Below are 16380 nucleotides of genomic sequence, written 5' to 3'. Positions count from 1 at the left end.
TATATCCTATTAAAGTACATGACATACAGAATATGGTGGATGGCATCTGCACATTACATCCTTCCTTGTTCATTCTTCCTATTCACTTATAACTCTTTCTCCTCAGCAAACCTGGACTCCATGTTATCAGAGTACGATATTATCTCCTTGTCTGGAATCCAGCAGCACTCCATCAAGAAAAGGGATCTAGAGCCTCAGTCTCATGTGGAGAGAATGGTGGATTTCAATGCACTGGACAGGTAAGCCCTATTGTACCCAGTCACCACAAGAACTAAAAGTCGGATGTACAGGACGTAATGTCTGAGCCCGATTGAGCTGGGAAAGAGTTGATCTGTAGGGCTGCAGGGTGGGTTCTTGAGTATGTAATGTCCCATGTGTGATGAATAACCCCTCTGCAATAAAAATCACATTATTTCTAGCACACCAAAATAACACAAAGGGATCACCAGTATGGCCATGGTTGTCACCAGTATATAGGACAGGTGGGTCCCAGGGTTGATACGTTGAACATAATTTTTGCCCCTTTTAATTCTCACTATACTCTGCTTGACTGCGTTGAGGTATATTCACATAGAAAACCAGTTCCGTTTACCTTACCGTTTAGTGCCCTGTAACTAAATGTTACCCTGCTTGGACAAATGGGATAGTTGCAGGACATTTCCCCTATCCATAGAATAGGTGATGAGTCTTATCATGTCGGGTACTGCTGGGCACCACATCTACTATGGCCCTATGAGACCAGCAAAATGTTGGGAATGAATGCTCGTTCAAGCGCCCCTTCCCCACTATCGGCCTGTCTGATAATGCCGACATTTACCCAATGAATTAGCATGTGATGGTCAGAAAATCTAGTAAGGGCTCTGCTGCCATCACTGACCAGATACAATAGGTTGACGCTAGTGTCAGCTGTCTATTGTTCTGATCCATCAGAAGACCAGAACAACAGACAAGAGGACCGCGAAAATAGCAGTCACATATGGAGCCCAATGGACCCCATTGACTGTAATAATGGGGTCCCTCAGGTGTCCATTGTTTTTAAACTGAAAGCTGTTTCTGGTGAACTATGCTATACACTCACCAGCCACTTTATTAGGTACACCTGTCCAACTGCTCGTTAACACTTAATTTCTAATCAGCCAATCACATGGCGGCAACTCGGTGCATTTAGGCATGTAGACATGGTCAAGACAATCTCCTGCAGTTCAAACCGAGCATCAGTATGGGGAAGAAAGGTGATTTGAGTGCCTTTGAACGTGGCATGGTTGTTGGTGCCAGAAGGGCTGGTCTGAGTATTTCAGAAACTGCTGATCTACTGGGATTTTCACGCACAACCATCTCTAGGGTTTACAGAGAATGGTCCGAAAAAGAAAAAACATCCAGTGAGCGGCAGTTCTGTGGGCGGAAATGCGTTGTTGATGCCAGAGGTCAGAGGAGAATGGGAAGACTGGTTCGAGCTGATAGAAAGGCAACAGTGACTCAAATAGCCACCCGTTACAACCAAGGTAGCCAGAAGAGCATCTCTGAACGCACAGTACGTCGAACTTTGAGGCAGATGGGCTACAGCAGCAGAAGACCACACCGGGTGCCACTCCTTTCAGCTAAGAACAGGAAACTGAGGCTACAATTTGCACAAGCTCATCGAAATTGGACAATTGAAGATTGGAAAAACGTTGCCTGGTCTGATGAGTCTCGATTTCTGCTGCGACATTCGGATGGTAGGGTCAGAATTTGGCGTCAACAACATGAAAGCATGGATCCATCCTGCCTTGTATCAAGGGTTCAGGCTGGTGGTGGTGGTGTCATGGTGTGGGGAATATTTTCTTGGCACTCTTTGGGCCCCTTGGTACCAATTGAGCATCGTTGCAACGCCAAAGCCTACCTGAGTATTGTTGCTGACCATGTCCATCCCTTTATGACCACAATGTACCCAACATCTGATGGCTACTTTCAGCAGGATAATGCAATGCCATGTCATAAAGCTGGAATCATCTCAGACTGGTTTCTTGAACATGACAATGAGTTCACTGTACTCCAATGGCCTCCACAGTCACCAGATCTCAATCCAATAGAGCATCTTTGGGATGTGGTGGAACGGGAGATTCGCATCATGGATATGCAGCCGACAAATCTGCGGCAACTGTGTGATGCCATTATGTCAATATGGACCAAAATCTCTGAGGAATGCTTCCAGCACCTTGTTGAATCTATGCCACGAAGAATTCAGGCAGTTCTGAAGGCAAAAGGGGGTCCAACCCGTTACTAGCATGGTGTACCTAATAAAGTGGCCGGTGAGTGTAGAGTCTTCTAAGATGTGACCATAGCCTGAGCAACATATATTCGCATCTGTGGCCACCCTTACAGTATGTCCTGTCAGTAGATTTCTTATTTTTTTTTAATCACATTTTTTTTGTTTATAGGCATTTTAAATTGTACCTCACCTCAGACGCCGATCATCTCTCCGAAAATCTAAAAGCAGTGATATTAGATGGGAACGGAAAAGGAAAAGAATATCATATCAAGCGGTCAGACTTCTTCACCGGGCATGTGGTCGGTGAGTGTGCTCTTATAATTTTATGTCCTGTTGTGAACTCATCCCACAGTGGTCAGTCTGTATCTCTATCTCACACTTGTACATACAAATGTGCTGTAGTAATTTGGCAGAATCAACCCCAAGTTTTCTGTCAAAATGTAACTATGCTTCATTGATGCTAAAATGAAGACAATGCGGTGTCCCCTTTTTAAAGGGATACAATCATTTGAATGCCATTTTTCACGAGCGTACTGTGTAAGCGGCCACAAAAAAATGGCTGCAGACATGCACAGTCGGCTCTGTCCGATGGATGGCAGAGCCGACTGCGCATGTGTGAATTGTAAATCTGGAAGAAGACTTCATAGGAAGGCGTGCCAGAAGAAGACAGAGGCCGGCCCCCAGTGCTGTGAGAAAATTCATTTACATACCGATGAAAACCGAGATATCTACAGAACAGTGGCGCGGAGAAGACTTCTAAAGATAGGAGAAGAATAGCTTTTCTTAAGGTTATTCATACATGTTAGGGGATTCAAATGATTGAATCCCTTTAAGTGTTTTTTTTTTTTTTTTTTTTAAAAGCCCCTCATGCAGACTTACTATTGTCAGTATTTCCAATGTATTCTGACGCCTAAGCATTATTTTCCTTAGGGGAAGTCAATATGGCGGAAAATCTTTCAGCAGAATGTGCTGCAAAAAAATCTGTCTCCCATAATTTTAATAGATGTCAGTGGGAAAAAGAAGCATTCTGTCCAAATCTCCCATTGAAGTGAAAGGGAGTGGGAAATCTTACTGCTGAGGGCAAGAGTATTTCCGTAGCAGTTTTTGCATGGCAGGTCCTGTTGCAGAATCCACGATGTGAACTTTCTAAATTGCCTTTAATGTTAGATCCCTCTAAGGGTATGTTCACGTGGAGTTTTCTGCAGGCGAATTTTGATGTGGAATCCATCTTAAAATTCCCCTGCAAAAATGCCTCCCATTCCTTTCAGTGGGAGTAATTCACAATTATCGATTTTATTTTTCAGCTAGCGGCATGCCCTATCTTCAAGCGAAAAAGCCACACGGTGGAAAAGGTTTCCGCTGTGTGAACTTACCGTAACTTCACTGGCAAGGTTCCCTACCGTTCAGTGCCAGTTATAGGGGCAAGGGTGGGATTTCTTAGTCTTTAGACTTCACTGATGTGTTTTTTTTTTTTTCTCTCTATTTCTTTAAGGGGAGCACAATTCAAAGGTCATAGCACACATTGGCGATGGCGATTTTACAGCACGGATCACCACAGATGGGGAGGAATATAACATTGAGGTAGGACATCTCAATAACTTCACATCAGCTTCAGTTGTAGTCCAAGGTCTATGATGATATATTTTAGGTTATATACTTCATTCTTACAACAAAGCTGTCAGGGCATGTCCACTGCCCTATCTAAGAGAAGGCGAGAACCCGAGCTTGGTTGGACAGGGAAAACGTGATGTGAATGCAGCCGAAGGTTACTTGGTCCCTTTAGTGTGCATATGGGAAGGATTGAGGAAATCTGGTACGTTGCATATTTTGTCCTACAGAGTGCAGGATGAATAGTAGACAGGTCAGACATATACATTGAATGTGGGAAAGAAAACCTTATGTGATCTCAGCCTTATAGTCTTGTTTCGTATGTTACAATAGCCTTTATTAATGGAGGAGTTACATTTATATACACACTGTCATTTCAGCAAACCTTGCATAAATTTGCTTTTCTCACACACGAGGGACTCAAAATGCAGGGGGCGTTGTTGAATAGGTGTTTAGAGGCTTCCATACAGGCACCCATCTCCAAAACCCGCATGGCTCAATTACTTCACACAAAGTCATTTTACTGGTCATTATGTTTTTGGCATGTGCGAGGAAACCCACACAAAAATGGGAAGAATATACAAACGCCTATACATGTCAATGGATGGGAAGGGAAGAATATTGAGCCAGAAGTGGGGGCTAGAGCATCACATCTCACATCAGTTTATGTCAATAATTCTCAATATATGTTCTGCATGTTCCTGGGGCTGTTTGAGTGACTAAGGAGACTGGTATAGAGCTAAAGAGACTGTTACAGAGCTGTGTATGGTAACTAGTCTTCACACACCATTTCTAGTTTTTTTCTCCCGTCTAATGTTGCTCCTGATCATCTAGTTGTTCCAGTGTCTATAGCCATAAGGGGGACCTCCAGGGATCCTTCATTCTGGCTTGGGTTTGAGAAATTGTAGGGATATGCTATAATTTTCTAAGACCCTGTTAATCTCCAAACCTTTTTTTTTTTTCTTTCAGCCGCTGTGGAGGTTTACAGGAAACTCCTCCAGAGATAATCTACTGGTGTACCGATCAGACGACATCAGGGAAGTGTCCCGTCTCCAGTCCTCCAAAGTCTGTGGTTATGTCCAACCTGAGCAGGATCTCTTCAGAAACCAGGAGTGGTCCAGAGAAACACACAAAGGTAGCTGCTGCTTATTCTTCTTTATTTCACGGCCCTTTTGGGGTTTGTTCACATGGCGGTTGTGTAGTGAAGGAAATCTGGGTCCTCTGTCAGTCTCTACTTTCTGGGTTATGGTGGGTCACCACTGCTGTGATTGGCTAAGCACTCATTTCCTGTATCTCAAGAGGGACTAGGAAAGCGAGACTAGCAGGGGTCCCGGGTGACCAGAGGACCAGAATGGAAGCCGTAATGGTTTGTTAATGTGAGCATTGTTTCATGTTTTTAGTACATTCTGAGCCCTAGATGAAAAATTTTTACTCCACCGGTAATGTCTGCATGTCTAACTTTGTGTCCGGTTAAAAAAGAAATGTTTCACCGCAGAGACCACAAAAGGCTCACGGGCGAACACTTTGCAAACCCATTCAAATGAATGGGTTTGAATAGTGACTGCTGGTTTCCGTCTCCTGTCCGGGGCAGAAGACGGAAACCTGAAAGCGGAGACTGGGGTGCAGATGTGAAACCGCCCTTAGAAGTCATTGTGACTGTTTTCCAAAAACTAATTACAATGTGTATAGATATTATATACCAAAGTTCTCAGACCTGGTATTTAGTCTTTTAAAATGTGATGCCTTAAAGCGTACCTATAATTCTCGGTGAATGAAGATGCGGCTGTGTATAGGTATTGATCAGTGTCCTGGGTAAGATCGCCATGTTCTCCCTGCTTTAATACTATGATCAGTCATTTGGTGATTCCTGAAACCTAAGAGCTGGCACTACGAGATGTTCTGTGTGGCACAAGAGTCTCTGTGTTTTGTCACATGTGCCGGCTTGCCATGAGTCCGCCGTATTCATGTGGAGATCATTGCCTCCTTGCTGACTGACCATTTTGTTAAACACACTAGTACCAAGGAAGCCATCACTGTAGAGACAGAAGACACAGAAACATTGGGGATCTGTACTTGCCGGGGTTGTCCACGAATTACAGTTCTGGGCTATGAGGCTGGGGAAGATGAAACAAATAAAATCCCATACTCGCTTGTCCCCACCACTGTCCGGTTCACTGGTGTCCTAACGCTTGTTCTAGGGTAAGTCCTTGTCTCATGTGACCGCTGAGGTAAATCAGTGGCCTCAGCAGTGACAGGAAAGGACCTGGGACTTCATACACTGGAGCATGGGCGAGTATGTTTAAAGAGATCTTATCATTGGATACCCTTTTTTTCTCGATAACACAGGAATAGCCTTAAGAAAGGCTATTCTTCTTCTATCTTTAGATGTCTTTTCCGTGCCGCCGTTCGGTAGAAATCCGGGTTTTCTTCAGTATGCAAATGAGTTCTCTCGCAGCACTAGGGGCTTCCCCAATGCTGCAAGAGAAATCTCCATCTTCTTCTGGAACGTCTTCTCCCTTTAAATGGTGGTGGTGGTGGGGGGGGGTCACGCCTTTGGCTTTCTGCTTCATTCATTGTCTATAGGGCTGATAGAGTGCACCAAAACAGTGCACTTTCCTTTCTACCTCAGTCTTATAGACTTGTTCTGTCAATGTGCATACTCGATTGCTGCTCAATTCCATGTCCTACTCACGGCTGTTGTGCATTGAGGAAAACTGTGGGCCTGGGACCTCCATCCTAGCTATGAGCCTGCACTGATCAGACAGGATAGGTGATAAATGTCTCACAAAGGACACAAAGGGGAGATGGAGTAGATAAGATGTGATCTCTATTGTCAGTAGTGGACGTAAAGATGGGTTATCTATAGAAGTGATATATGATGTAAATGCGGCAAAGCAAACCCATACAGGACACGGGAGATGAAATATAATCTGTTCTTCTAGTACTGTAAAGACCATCTTCTAGACAAAAGTTTGTGGTTTCCTCAGCTGCAGACGCCTTCCATTGCCCTCCTGTAGGGCCACTTTGTTGGCATTGTAACGTCTCCTCTAGCGGTGCTGGAGTTGCCTATTCGCCTCTCAGCCGTATCGTAGTAATGATCATCCTCGTAGAAGGTGGAAAGCAAAGGCTTGAAATTAGCCCTAAGTGCTGTTCCCCCCCCGCCCCCTCCTCCGCGGCTACCCACACACTTGTAATAAGAACAGCTACTGCGTGGGGAGAGTCTTGTACCAGATCCTTGGCTCCTAAGCAGCAGGGGCGCATCGTCTGTGTGTGTGTAATATGCCGTTACATGCACTGCAGCTCTATGGGGGGTGGGCACTAATGTCCGCACTGCCATGGTCAGTAACATAAATTGGGGAAATAATGGACGAGCGGTAATGGCTAAATGCACCATGACGATTTATTGGGACTTTTATGTGGAGAGCACCGCTGGGTGGATCAGGTGGCATATCCATAGAGGCGAGCTCTTAACATTAAGTGAAATTGCATCTTGCTATGTAGTTGTTCACATTTTATAGGTTTCTAGTGTGTTAAAGGCGCTGGCCATAATAAGTCTGTATAATACACTTCATATTGTGGTAGCAAATGACGTCTCAACCATGAGGTCCCTGTGATAGTGTGATCATCAGGTCCATGATTGGGACAATACTTGTGGTTGTAATATATAATAGTTCAATTTACATTTTTCCATCTGCCTTTTCAAGTGTCTTTTGGTTGCTCCAAGCAGTGTGCCCTTACTTCAATGGGAAAAGCCAAGGCTGCAGAATTACCTCACATACCTCCCCCCCCCCCCCCCCCCGAGGTGTGAACATAGCCTAACTTGTAGTTCATTCAACAATATCTCTGCTTAGGAGTCCAGTGGGCGGGCCTACTTAGCTAAAACAATTTTTAATAATAATGACCTATCTGTAAGATGTGAGATCTGTGGGGGTCCGACACAGAGATCCCACACATATAAGCTGTTCTGCAACGTCTGGGTGCTGGAAGTTACAGCAGTAGAGGAGGTACGTGTGTACGCTGCCCCTATTTAAGTAATAGGAGTACCATTCTTATTCCCTGGAACCAACGCTATACAGGTAAAGGGCTACAGCCTGCACGCACTCCTCATCCAGCGATGTTGTGTCCAGCACCCAGAGGCTGCCGAAATAGCTTATTAGTACAGGGTCAGTATGTCACATACTGAGGACCTATTCTATATATAGGTCATCAGAGTAGGAACAATATTTTTGGGGCTGGAAAACTCCTGGTAAGGCCACGTTCACACGGGGCACAAAACCATGTATTTTGGTCCTGATTCTGATGCGGGAAGCTGCGTCAGAATAGGACCAAAATGCGACTGTCACGGCTTCCGACAGTCGCAGCTTCCTGCTCTGGAGTAGGCCCAAATGAATAGGCCTAGTCCGGAGGGTGCTGTCACGAGGCGGACGCCGGGGCTGACTCAGCCGCAGAGTCCGCCTGAAGAAAGGGTAGCTTGCTTCTTTTTACCATGAGCCGGAACATACTGCTCACGGAAAGAAGGAATCTAGCGGTCTACATAGACCTGTATTGTGAGGGGCGGATTCTGGGTGGATTCGGCGTCAGAATCCGCCCCCTCTTGCCCTGTGTGAACGAGCCCTAAGACAAGTAGGGCTGTAGATGGCTAAGTAGCCCTGCCTACTGGACTCCTAAGCACAGAAAGAGCAGAGATTGTGATGAATGCATTGAAGTTATACTGGGTCTTATCCACAAAATCATCATCCTTCTTTATCGCGTCACCTAAGACAGCATGTACAACATGGCAGGTTCCCTGTAATGTTATATGTACATACATGATTTTTACTGATACACTCCGCGTATGCTACTGTGTTATAAGAACATTAAATTCACCTTAACAGGAAGGTCCCTTTTGTTCTTAGCTGAAGAAAGAGTATCTAGTCAAGGTCAATTAGTTTCCAGAAAAATGATCTGCTACATGAGTATAAGACGCTCCTGGCAAGATGCCCTCAGGTTCCTTAGCGATGTTCAGAAGGCATGAATCATCCACGCCGTACTAGGAAGGCGTTCATTAGGGAGCATGTACTGTACTAAGTCCTACCATAGCGAGGCAACCCATTATGTGCAGAACACGCCGCCTGTCACTTATCTCACAAGAGCTCTGAGGACCGACACTTACCGTTCTCAAGGTGATGTACTGAGTGCAAGGTCCTGACACACGTGGGTTATAGAGAGCCAAGGCAAGACAATATCACATTGGAACAGGGGCGTAACTACCGGAGTAGCAGCGATAGTTGCTGCCACAGGGCCCAGAAGATTAGGGGGCCCAACAGGCCCCTGATGTGGTTTTGTTGTTGGGTTATTTGATTTTCCTAGTTACTTACTGATCCTTGCTTCTGCATACGGCTACCGGCGCTTCCCCTTTTGCGGATGTGGCTGTGAGCAGGAGCAGGGATTGGTAAGTGAGGCCACGGGCCCATGAACCCCACAACCACTGCTATCATTATACTCTGGAGTCTTTTCAGACCCAGGAATATAATGATTATTGGGTCAGGGGAGGTGAGGGAACATAAAAAAAATCGTTACTTACCTCACCTGCGCTCTGGCAGGCTTCAGACCTGTTTGGTGACGTCACAGACATCAAATGACGCATCATTACGCCGGCCTGGGTCAGGTGATGTCTGGTCCAACATTGAGTATGGCCGAAATCAGCAGGGAATGTGCCGGAGCCCAGGAGAGGTAAGTAACATTGTTTTTTATGTTTGTATCCTCCCCTGGGTCTCCGATCATTATACTCTGGGGTCTGAAAAGAGCCCATGTCAAATATTCACCTTAGGGCCCCACCATTCCTAGTTATGCCACTGAATTGAAATAGTAGTTTTTCTTTCTTGGCATTGGTCATGTTTTATGATTTAGGGGTCGCTCATGTTTAGCGACAGGCCACTATTGTATAGTGTATAGCCAAGGGAAGTGAATATGAACGGTGTCATTTCCTTGCACAGCATGTGTCCATATAAGGCTGTTTTCTTACTGTTTTTACCGTATGATCCGGGAAAGTTTTTGACTGTTATGTCAATTGAATCCACAGGATCCCATTCAGTAGATGGAGGCCAAAAGGTCACTTATATTGCAGGGTTTCTATTCTTTTGCCATATGGATTAGTGCAGCAGATTGCTCTATTCCTTGTAGAGACTTCTAGTATTCTGTGCGTCATATGCATGTGTGTGTAAATATATATACAAATATATACACTTCACATATAGAAATATATTTTTTATGTTATATGGGTGGTCCAAAAGTATGGAGACTCCCGAATAAATGGAAAACTGTGGTTGGGATCGCCATGCTGTGTGTCATGAATCAGCCGCGGCATCAGTGGCGCGAGGCTCCTTCCTGATTAGGCCCATTCATTTGGGCCTAATCCAGAGCGGAACGCCGCAATAGGATGTACCAAAATCTGTGATGGTGCTTTTAGGGCCCTGTTGATACTAGAAGTCAAGACGCTGCAATGTATCCATAGTCAGACCATCCACACTAACCCTGACCAATCCCTTTTGATTTTCCTGATGTCACTAGGGATTCCCAGTGTTTGCAACTTCAGACCGCTTTATTCTTCCTGCCAAAAATACCAGAATCGTGACCCAAACCCCTAATGGAGGCTCCTAACACACGGCCATTTTTTTCATTTACAGAAAGTCCTTATTTTTGTAGTGTGACCTTTCCAGGAAAGAGGAAATATATTCTTAAAAACACGATTGAAATAACTTTGTTTGTTGTCTGAAGATTTGGACGCTGTTCTCCGTTTCCTTCTATAGTAATGTGTCCATCGGAATCTTAAAATAACCTTCAGCTTCCTGATGTAACTGGGAACATCACTTTATCCTGGTCAAGGAGAGTTTACACGCTTTATTTTTATATTTTTTGTGCTTTGTACTTTTTTCCTTACAGTTACATTCACGTGTAGAAGTTTTTTGGCAGAAAGTTCTGGGACTGTCCTCTGCAGAAATCCTTATACGCAGCCGCAGAAACCACTGTGGTAGAAATTTTGATAACGTGTGATGCGTACAACTGTATCCTTGTAGTTTTGTAGCTGGCGTGGATTTTGGTAAATCAGTAAATTATTTATTACCTAAAGATTTTGTCGCATTTCTGTTGTGAAGGGAACAATCCATGGTGAAAATCTGTATCTTAAATCAGATTCTGTGCAGATTTGCAACTTATGGATGAGATTTGTTAAAACGGCTTCCACTTTACTTCTCTTGTAATAAGCTTTTAGATCCCTCAATCTGACTGGAAAATCTGGAGCGTAGTCAGTAGGTGTGAACATACTCTCTATTCAGGTGAACATTGTACTGAAAGGTCGAAAAAAAATTGTGGCTGCAGGCATGCACAGTTTGCTCTGCCCGAGGCCTGATGGCATAACCGACTGTGCATGCTTAGAAGATTGAAACCCAACATGGAAGAAGACGCAGGGAGAGGCCGTTCCAGAAGAAGATGGAGGCGTTGCAGGAGATTTCTCTCGCAGCATTGCGGACCACCCCCAGTGCTGCGTGAGAACTCATATGCATACTGAAGAAAACCCGGATTTCTACCGAACAGCAGCGCAGAAAAGAATAGCCTTTCTTAAGGCTATTCCTACATGTTAGTCAGAAAAAAAGGGGTATCCAATGATAGGATCCCTTTAAAGGGGTACTCCCACGTCGCATACTCACCCGTCTTCATTCCTCTAAAATCTTCTGTCTTCCGGCTTTGTTTCGTCATTGGTGGGCGGGGTCACATATGCAAAGCCAAGCGGCGAGATGCCGCCGGCTCTGCGTGCGCGCTCATACACCAGTCTACCATTCACAATGCAAATACAGACCCGACACCCTGCGGGTCTGTATTCGCATTGTGAAGGTTAGACTGGTGTATGAGCGTGCACGCAGGGCCGGCGGCATCTCGCCGCTTGGCTTTGCATATGTGACCCCGGAGCGGAGCGGAACAGCATCGCTTCTGCCGCTGCTGTCTTCATGCAGGGCAGAAGCATAGCGATGTGCCTGTGCCGGCGTCTAACAGTCCCCAGCATCCGCCTATTACAGCGGATGTCGGGGAGTTAGACGCTGGCACAGGTGAAGCCAGCAACATCGCTATGCTTCTGCCCTGCATGAAGCCAGCAGCGGCAGAAGCGATGCTGTTATTCCGCTCCTCCGCCCCCCGCCCCGGAATAACAGCATCGCTTCTGTCGCTGCTGGCTTCATGCAGGGCAGAAGCATAGCGATGTTGCTGGCTTCACCTGTGCCGGCGTCTAACCCTGTATTGGCGGCCCCTTCCCCCAAAGGGTAAACTACCCCCCCCCCCTCCAGTCTCGCTCCCTGTACTTAGCCCCTCCTCCCTCCCCCCTCAGAGCAGGCAGATACATCACTTGACTCAGGAGCAGCTAGGTCAGGGCTGTGGCCACAAAAAAATGAATAAAGTAAGATAGTGGACAAACAAAGCAGTTTTGCTGAAGCATTGTATTTAGGAAAAGTCTTACATTCACATTAATAAGCATTATAGATAGGATCCTTGTGACAGGACAACCACTTTAAGGGTAAGGGTTTTTCTGGTACTATCCTATTGATGACCTATCCTTAGGATAGACCATGAGTATTAGATTGCTAAAGTCTGACAAAGTGAGCTCCACTTCCTATTCTCAAGCCATTAACATCATGTCCATTGGTCACATGGTCATGCTGCCACTCAAATGAATGGTTGCAATTTCAAGCACAGCCACTACACAGGGTACGGCGCTGTGCTTGGTGAGCAGTGACGAGGCAGCAGCACTTGTCCAAACGCTTTGGTCAGTTGATCTGTGGGGGTTACATGTATCAGGACCCCATGAGTCCAAGCATAGGTAATATATATTATAGTCCCAAAGAACCCCTTTAAGTCTACAGGAGTCTCTTTAGAAGTTCTCTACAATATGGAGCAATTTGTAGTGGCAAGAGGCCAGGCGGTAAGCCTCACAGATAGTCCGTGGGTGTGCAGAGATCTTTGTAGAAAATGTCTTATGGACATGAGCCAGGGAGCTTCGCTAATGCTCCTGAAAGCGCTTCCCCTTCTAGATATACGCCAGAAAACATGGCGGGTAATGCAGAGTAATGTATTTCATTTACCTGATTATTCATTTATAGCCCGAGCTGTAAGTGTCGGCTCTTACTGGAAATCCCAATGTGCAGCAGGAATCTTCTCTGCCATTACGTTTTTTCTGCCTTTGGTAAGGGCTTATGGTATTTCACATCAGACCAGCAAGGGGACATTCATTTCTTCTGCCGCATCCGTGCTAAAGTCCAAATCCAGTTTTCCAATATGAGGGGCATGTTTAGTATTTCCTTTGGTTTGTATAGGGGGAGTCACACTCTTATGCTTGGTTTACTAATAATTCATGTTTAATCAGTTTTTATTAAGATGATTTTTTTTTCAGTTAACAGTAGGTAGAAAAAAAGCACAATATTAACAAAGTAAGTGCTATGGGGCATGCAAGCCTCCCAAAAAAGGAGCAAACGTAAAAGGACAATTAGAGTAGAGGACATGCACCGCCAAAGGACGATAAAGGACGAGAATAAGAAGGACAACAATAGTAAGGAGGAGAATAAGAAGGACAATAATAGTAAGGAAGAGAATAAGAAAGACAACAATAGTAAGGAGGAGAATAAGAAGGTCCGCAATAGTAAGGAGGAGAATAAGAAAGACAACAATAGTAAGGAGGAGAATAAGAAGCACAACAATAGTAAGGAGGAGAATAAGAAGGACAATAATAGTAAGGAAGAGAATAAGAAAGACAACAATAGTAAGGAGGAGAATAAGAAGGTCAGCAATAGTAAGGAGGAGAATAAGTAGAACAACAATAGTAGGGAGGAGAATAAGAAGGACAATAATAGTAAGGAGGAGAATAAGAAGAACAACAATAGTAAGGAGGAGAATAAGAAGGACAACAATAGTAAGGAGGAGAATAAGAAGGACAACAATAGTAAGGAGGAGAATAAGAAGGTCAGCAATAGTAAGGAGGAGAATAAGAAGAACAATAATAGTAGGGAGGAGAATAAGAAGGACAACAATAGTAAGGAGGAGAATAAGAAGAACAACAATAGTAAGGAGGAGAATAAGTAGAACAACAACAATAGTAGGAAGGAGAATAAGAAGGACAACAATAGTAAGGAGAATAAGAAGGACAACAATAGTAGGGAGGAGAATAAGAAGGACAACAATAGTAAGGAGGAGAATAAGAAGGACAATAATAGTAAGGAAGAGAATAAGAAAGACAACAATAGTAAGGAGGAGAATAAGAAGGTCCGCAATAGTAAGGAGGAGAATAAGAAAGACAACAATAGTAAGGAGGAGAATAAGAAGCACAACAATAGTAAGGAGGAGAATAAGAAGGACAATAATAGTAAGGAAGAGAATAAGAAAGACAACAATAGTAAGGAGGAGAATAAGAAGGTCAGCAATAGTAAGGAGGAGAATAAGTAGAACAACAATAGTAGGGAGGAGAATAAGAAGGACAATAATAGTAAGGAGGAGAATAAGAAGAACAACAATAGTAAGGAGGAGAATAAGAAGGACAACAATAGTAAGGAGGAGAATAAGAAGGACAACAATAGTAAGGAGGAGAATAAGAAGGTCAGCAATAGTAAGGAGGAGAATAAGAAGAACAATAATAGTAGGGAGGAGAATAAGAAGGACAACAATAGTAAGGAGGAGAATAAGAAGAACAACAATAGTAAGGAGGAGAATAAGTAGAACAACAACAATAGTAGGAAGGAGAATAAGAAGGACAACAATAGTAAGGAGAATAAGAAGGACAACAATAGTAGGGAGGAGAATAAGAAGGACAACAATAGTAAGGAGGAGAATAAGAAGAATAACAATAGTAAGGAGGAGAATAAGAAGGTCAGCAATAGTAAGGAGGAGAATAAGAAGGACATCAATAGTAAGGAGGAGAATAAGAAGAACAACAATAGTAGGGAGGAGAATAAGAAAGACAACAATAGTAAGGAGGAGAATAAGAAAGACAACAATAGTAAGGAGGAGAATAAGAAAGACAACAATAGTAAGGAGGAGAATAAGAATGACAACAATAGTAGGGAGGAGAATAAGAAAGACAACAATAGTAGGGAGGAGAATAAGAATGACAACAATAGTAGGGAGGAGAATAAGAAAGACAACAATAGTAGGGAGGAGAATAAGAAGACCGACAATAGTAGGGAGGAGAATAAGAAAGACAACAATAGTAGGGAGGAGAATAAGAAGACCAACAATAGTAGGGAGGAGAATGGAGTCACAGATCAAGAATAGGAATAGCATCCTAAGGAGGAGAGAGGACCATTCATGGGGACCGCCACAATGCTGTGTTCTGAGGGAAACATAGGACAAGGGGGAACAAGAGGACACACAATAATTGACAAGAAGGAAATGGGATGTAGGAAATAGGAGGGGGAGGGGGGGCACACTAAAGGGGTAGGATCAGCCGAATAGCGGGAGAGCAGGGGGGCAACAGGTTTGGACGGCCAGTCTCCTAAAGGAAAATGTAGGACATGTCCATGAAACACCACCCATGACCACCAGAAGGACTTGGGGGAAATCAGGAGAGTCTTCTGCCACCTCCATAATCCGGATAAGGAGAAGCTCCTGTAGAAACTCACCCAGAGTAGAGGCAGCAGTGCTGCATCGGTGCCTGGGAATAACTCTTCTAGCAGCCATGTTATTAATGTTTTATATACCAGAAAGCCTCTCGCTCTCCGGCTGTCTTTTCTAGGTTATAGAGGAGTATTTGGAGAGAGGACTCACTAGTGTCATTTAAAGAGACAATACACCCACCCCCACTGCTAAAGTTCTATTCCTCTGGTTCTTGCTGTTCTACCAATCCATGGGTTTCCCTACAGATAGCTCCTACATCAGGCAGAGCAATAATAATAATAATAATAATAATAATGAGCTGCTTTGCATCCAGTACACGATATAACCCTCTACGTATGTATAAAGTCTGTGACTCCCGAGCTGAGGCAAAGCTACATCTACCATCAGGGCACAATGGGAGTTATACAGTAGCTTTGTTATACCTGGGTTTTGGGTTGGCATCCACTGCTCTAGGCACCATGAACACTAGGAAGGCATAATACAACCATAGTACAACCTGTTGACTCTGGTTAGGGGTATTCATGTCTCAGGGATTGTCTCAAAGCAAAGTTCCCTCTACCATCAACCTTATATTAGAGCAGTAGCCCCTAATAATATAGTAAGCTAGACCTATGCCTTGACTTTGACAACACAAAAGTCACAAGACCAAAAAAATGCAATACTTCTCCATCTCTTGTGTAGATGTCGCATATCTATCTATTGGTATGAAGATTGTTTGTGATTTGCAACCAAAAATCGTATAAAGGGTAATAAATCTGCCACTCTGACTCCATGTAAACATTACGCTTACAGAAAATCCAAACCTGCACCAACTTTTCCAATATACAGTTCAGTGTAAGCAGCGAGCAACTATGGCTAATTTGTAACGTGTCGTAGTATATTGGCTTTGTTACATG

General features: G+C 44.1%; 1 protein-coding gene across 3 annotated transcripts in view; it reads left to right on the top strand.

The window, feature by feature from the left end:
• Positions 1-16380, top strand: part of ADAM17 (ADAM metallopeptidase domain 17) — a 55826-nt gene that overhangs the window by 16852 nt on the left and 22594 nt on the right. For all 3 annotated transcript variants that reach the window (XM_075269136.1, XM_075269134.1, XM_075269135.1), the window contains exons 3-6: positions 107-239; positions 2418-2551; positions 3741-3829; positions 4826-4991. In XM_075269136.1, coding sequence (XP_075125237.1) covers positions 107-239; positions 2418-2551; positions 3741-3829; positions 4826-4991 — 522 coding nt within the window. The remainder of the gene's footprint in view (positions 1-106; positions 240-2417; positions 2552-3740; positions 3830-4825; positions 4992-16380) is intronic.

Source organism: Leptodactylus fuscus, chromosome 3, assembly GCF_031893055.1.
Source record: "Leptodactylus fuscus isolate aLepFus1 chromosome 3, aLepFus1.hap2, whole genome shotgun sequence".
Lineage (NCBI taxonomy): Eukaryota > Metazoa > Chordata > Amphibia > Anura > Leptodactylidae > Leptodactylus > Leptodactylus fuscus.
Note: the sequence above shows the minus strand (reverse complement) of the source record. Positions and strands in the feature narration are given on the sequence as shown.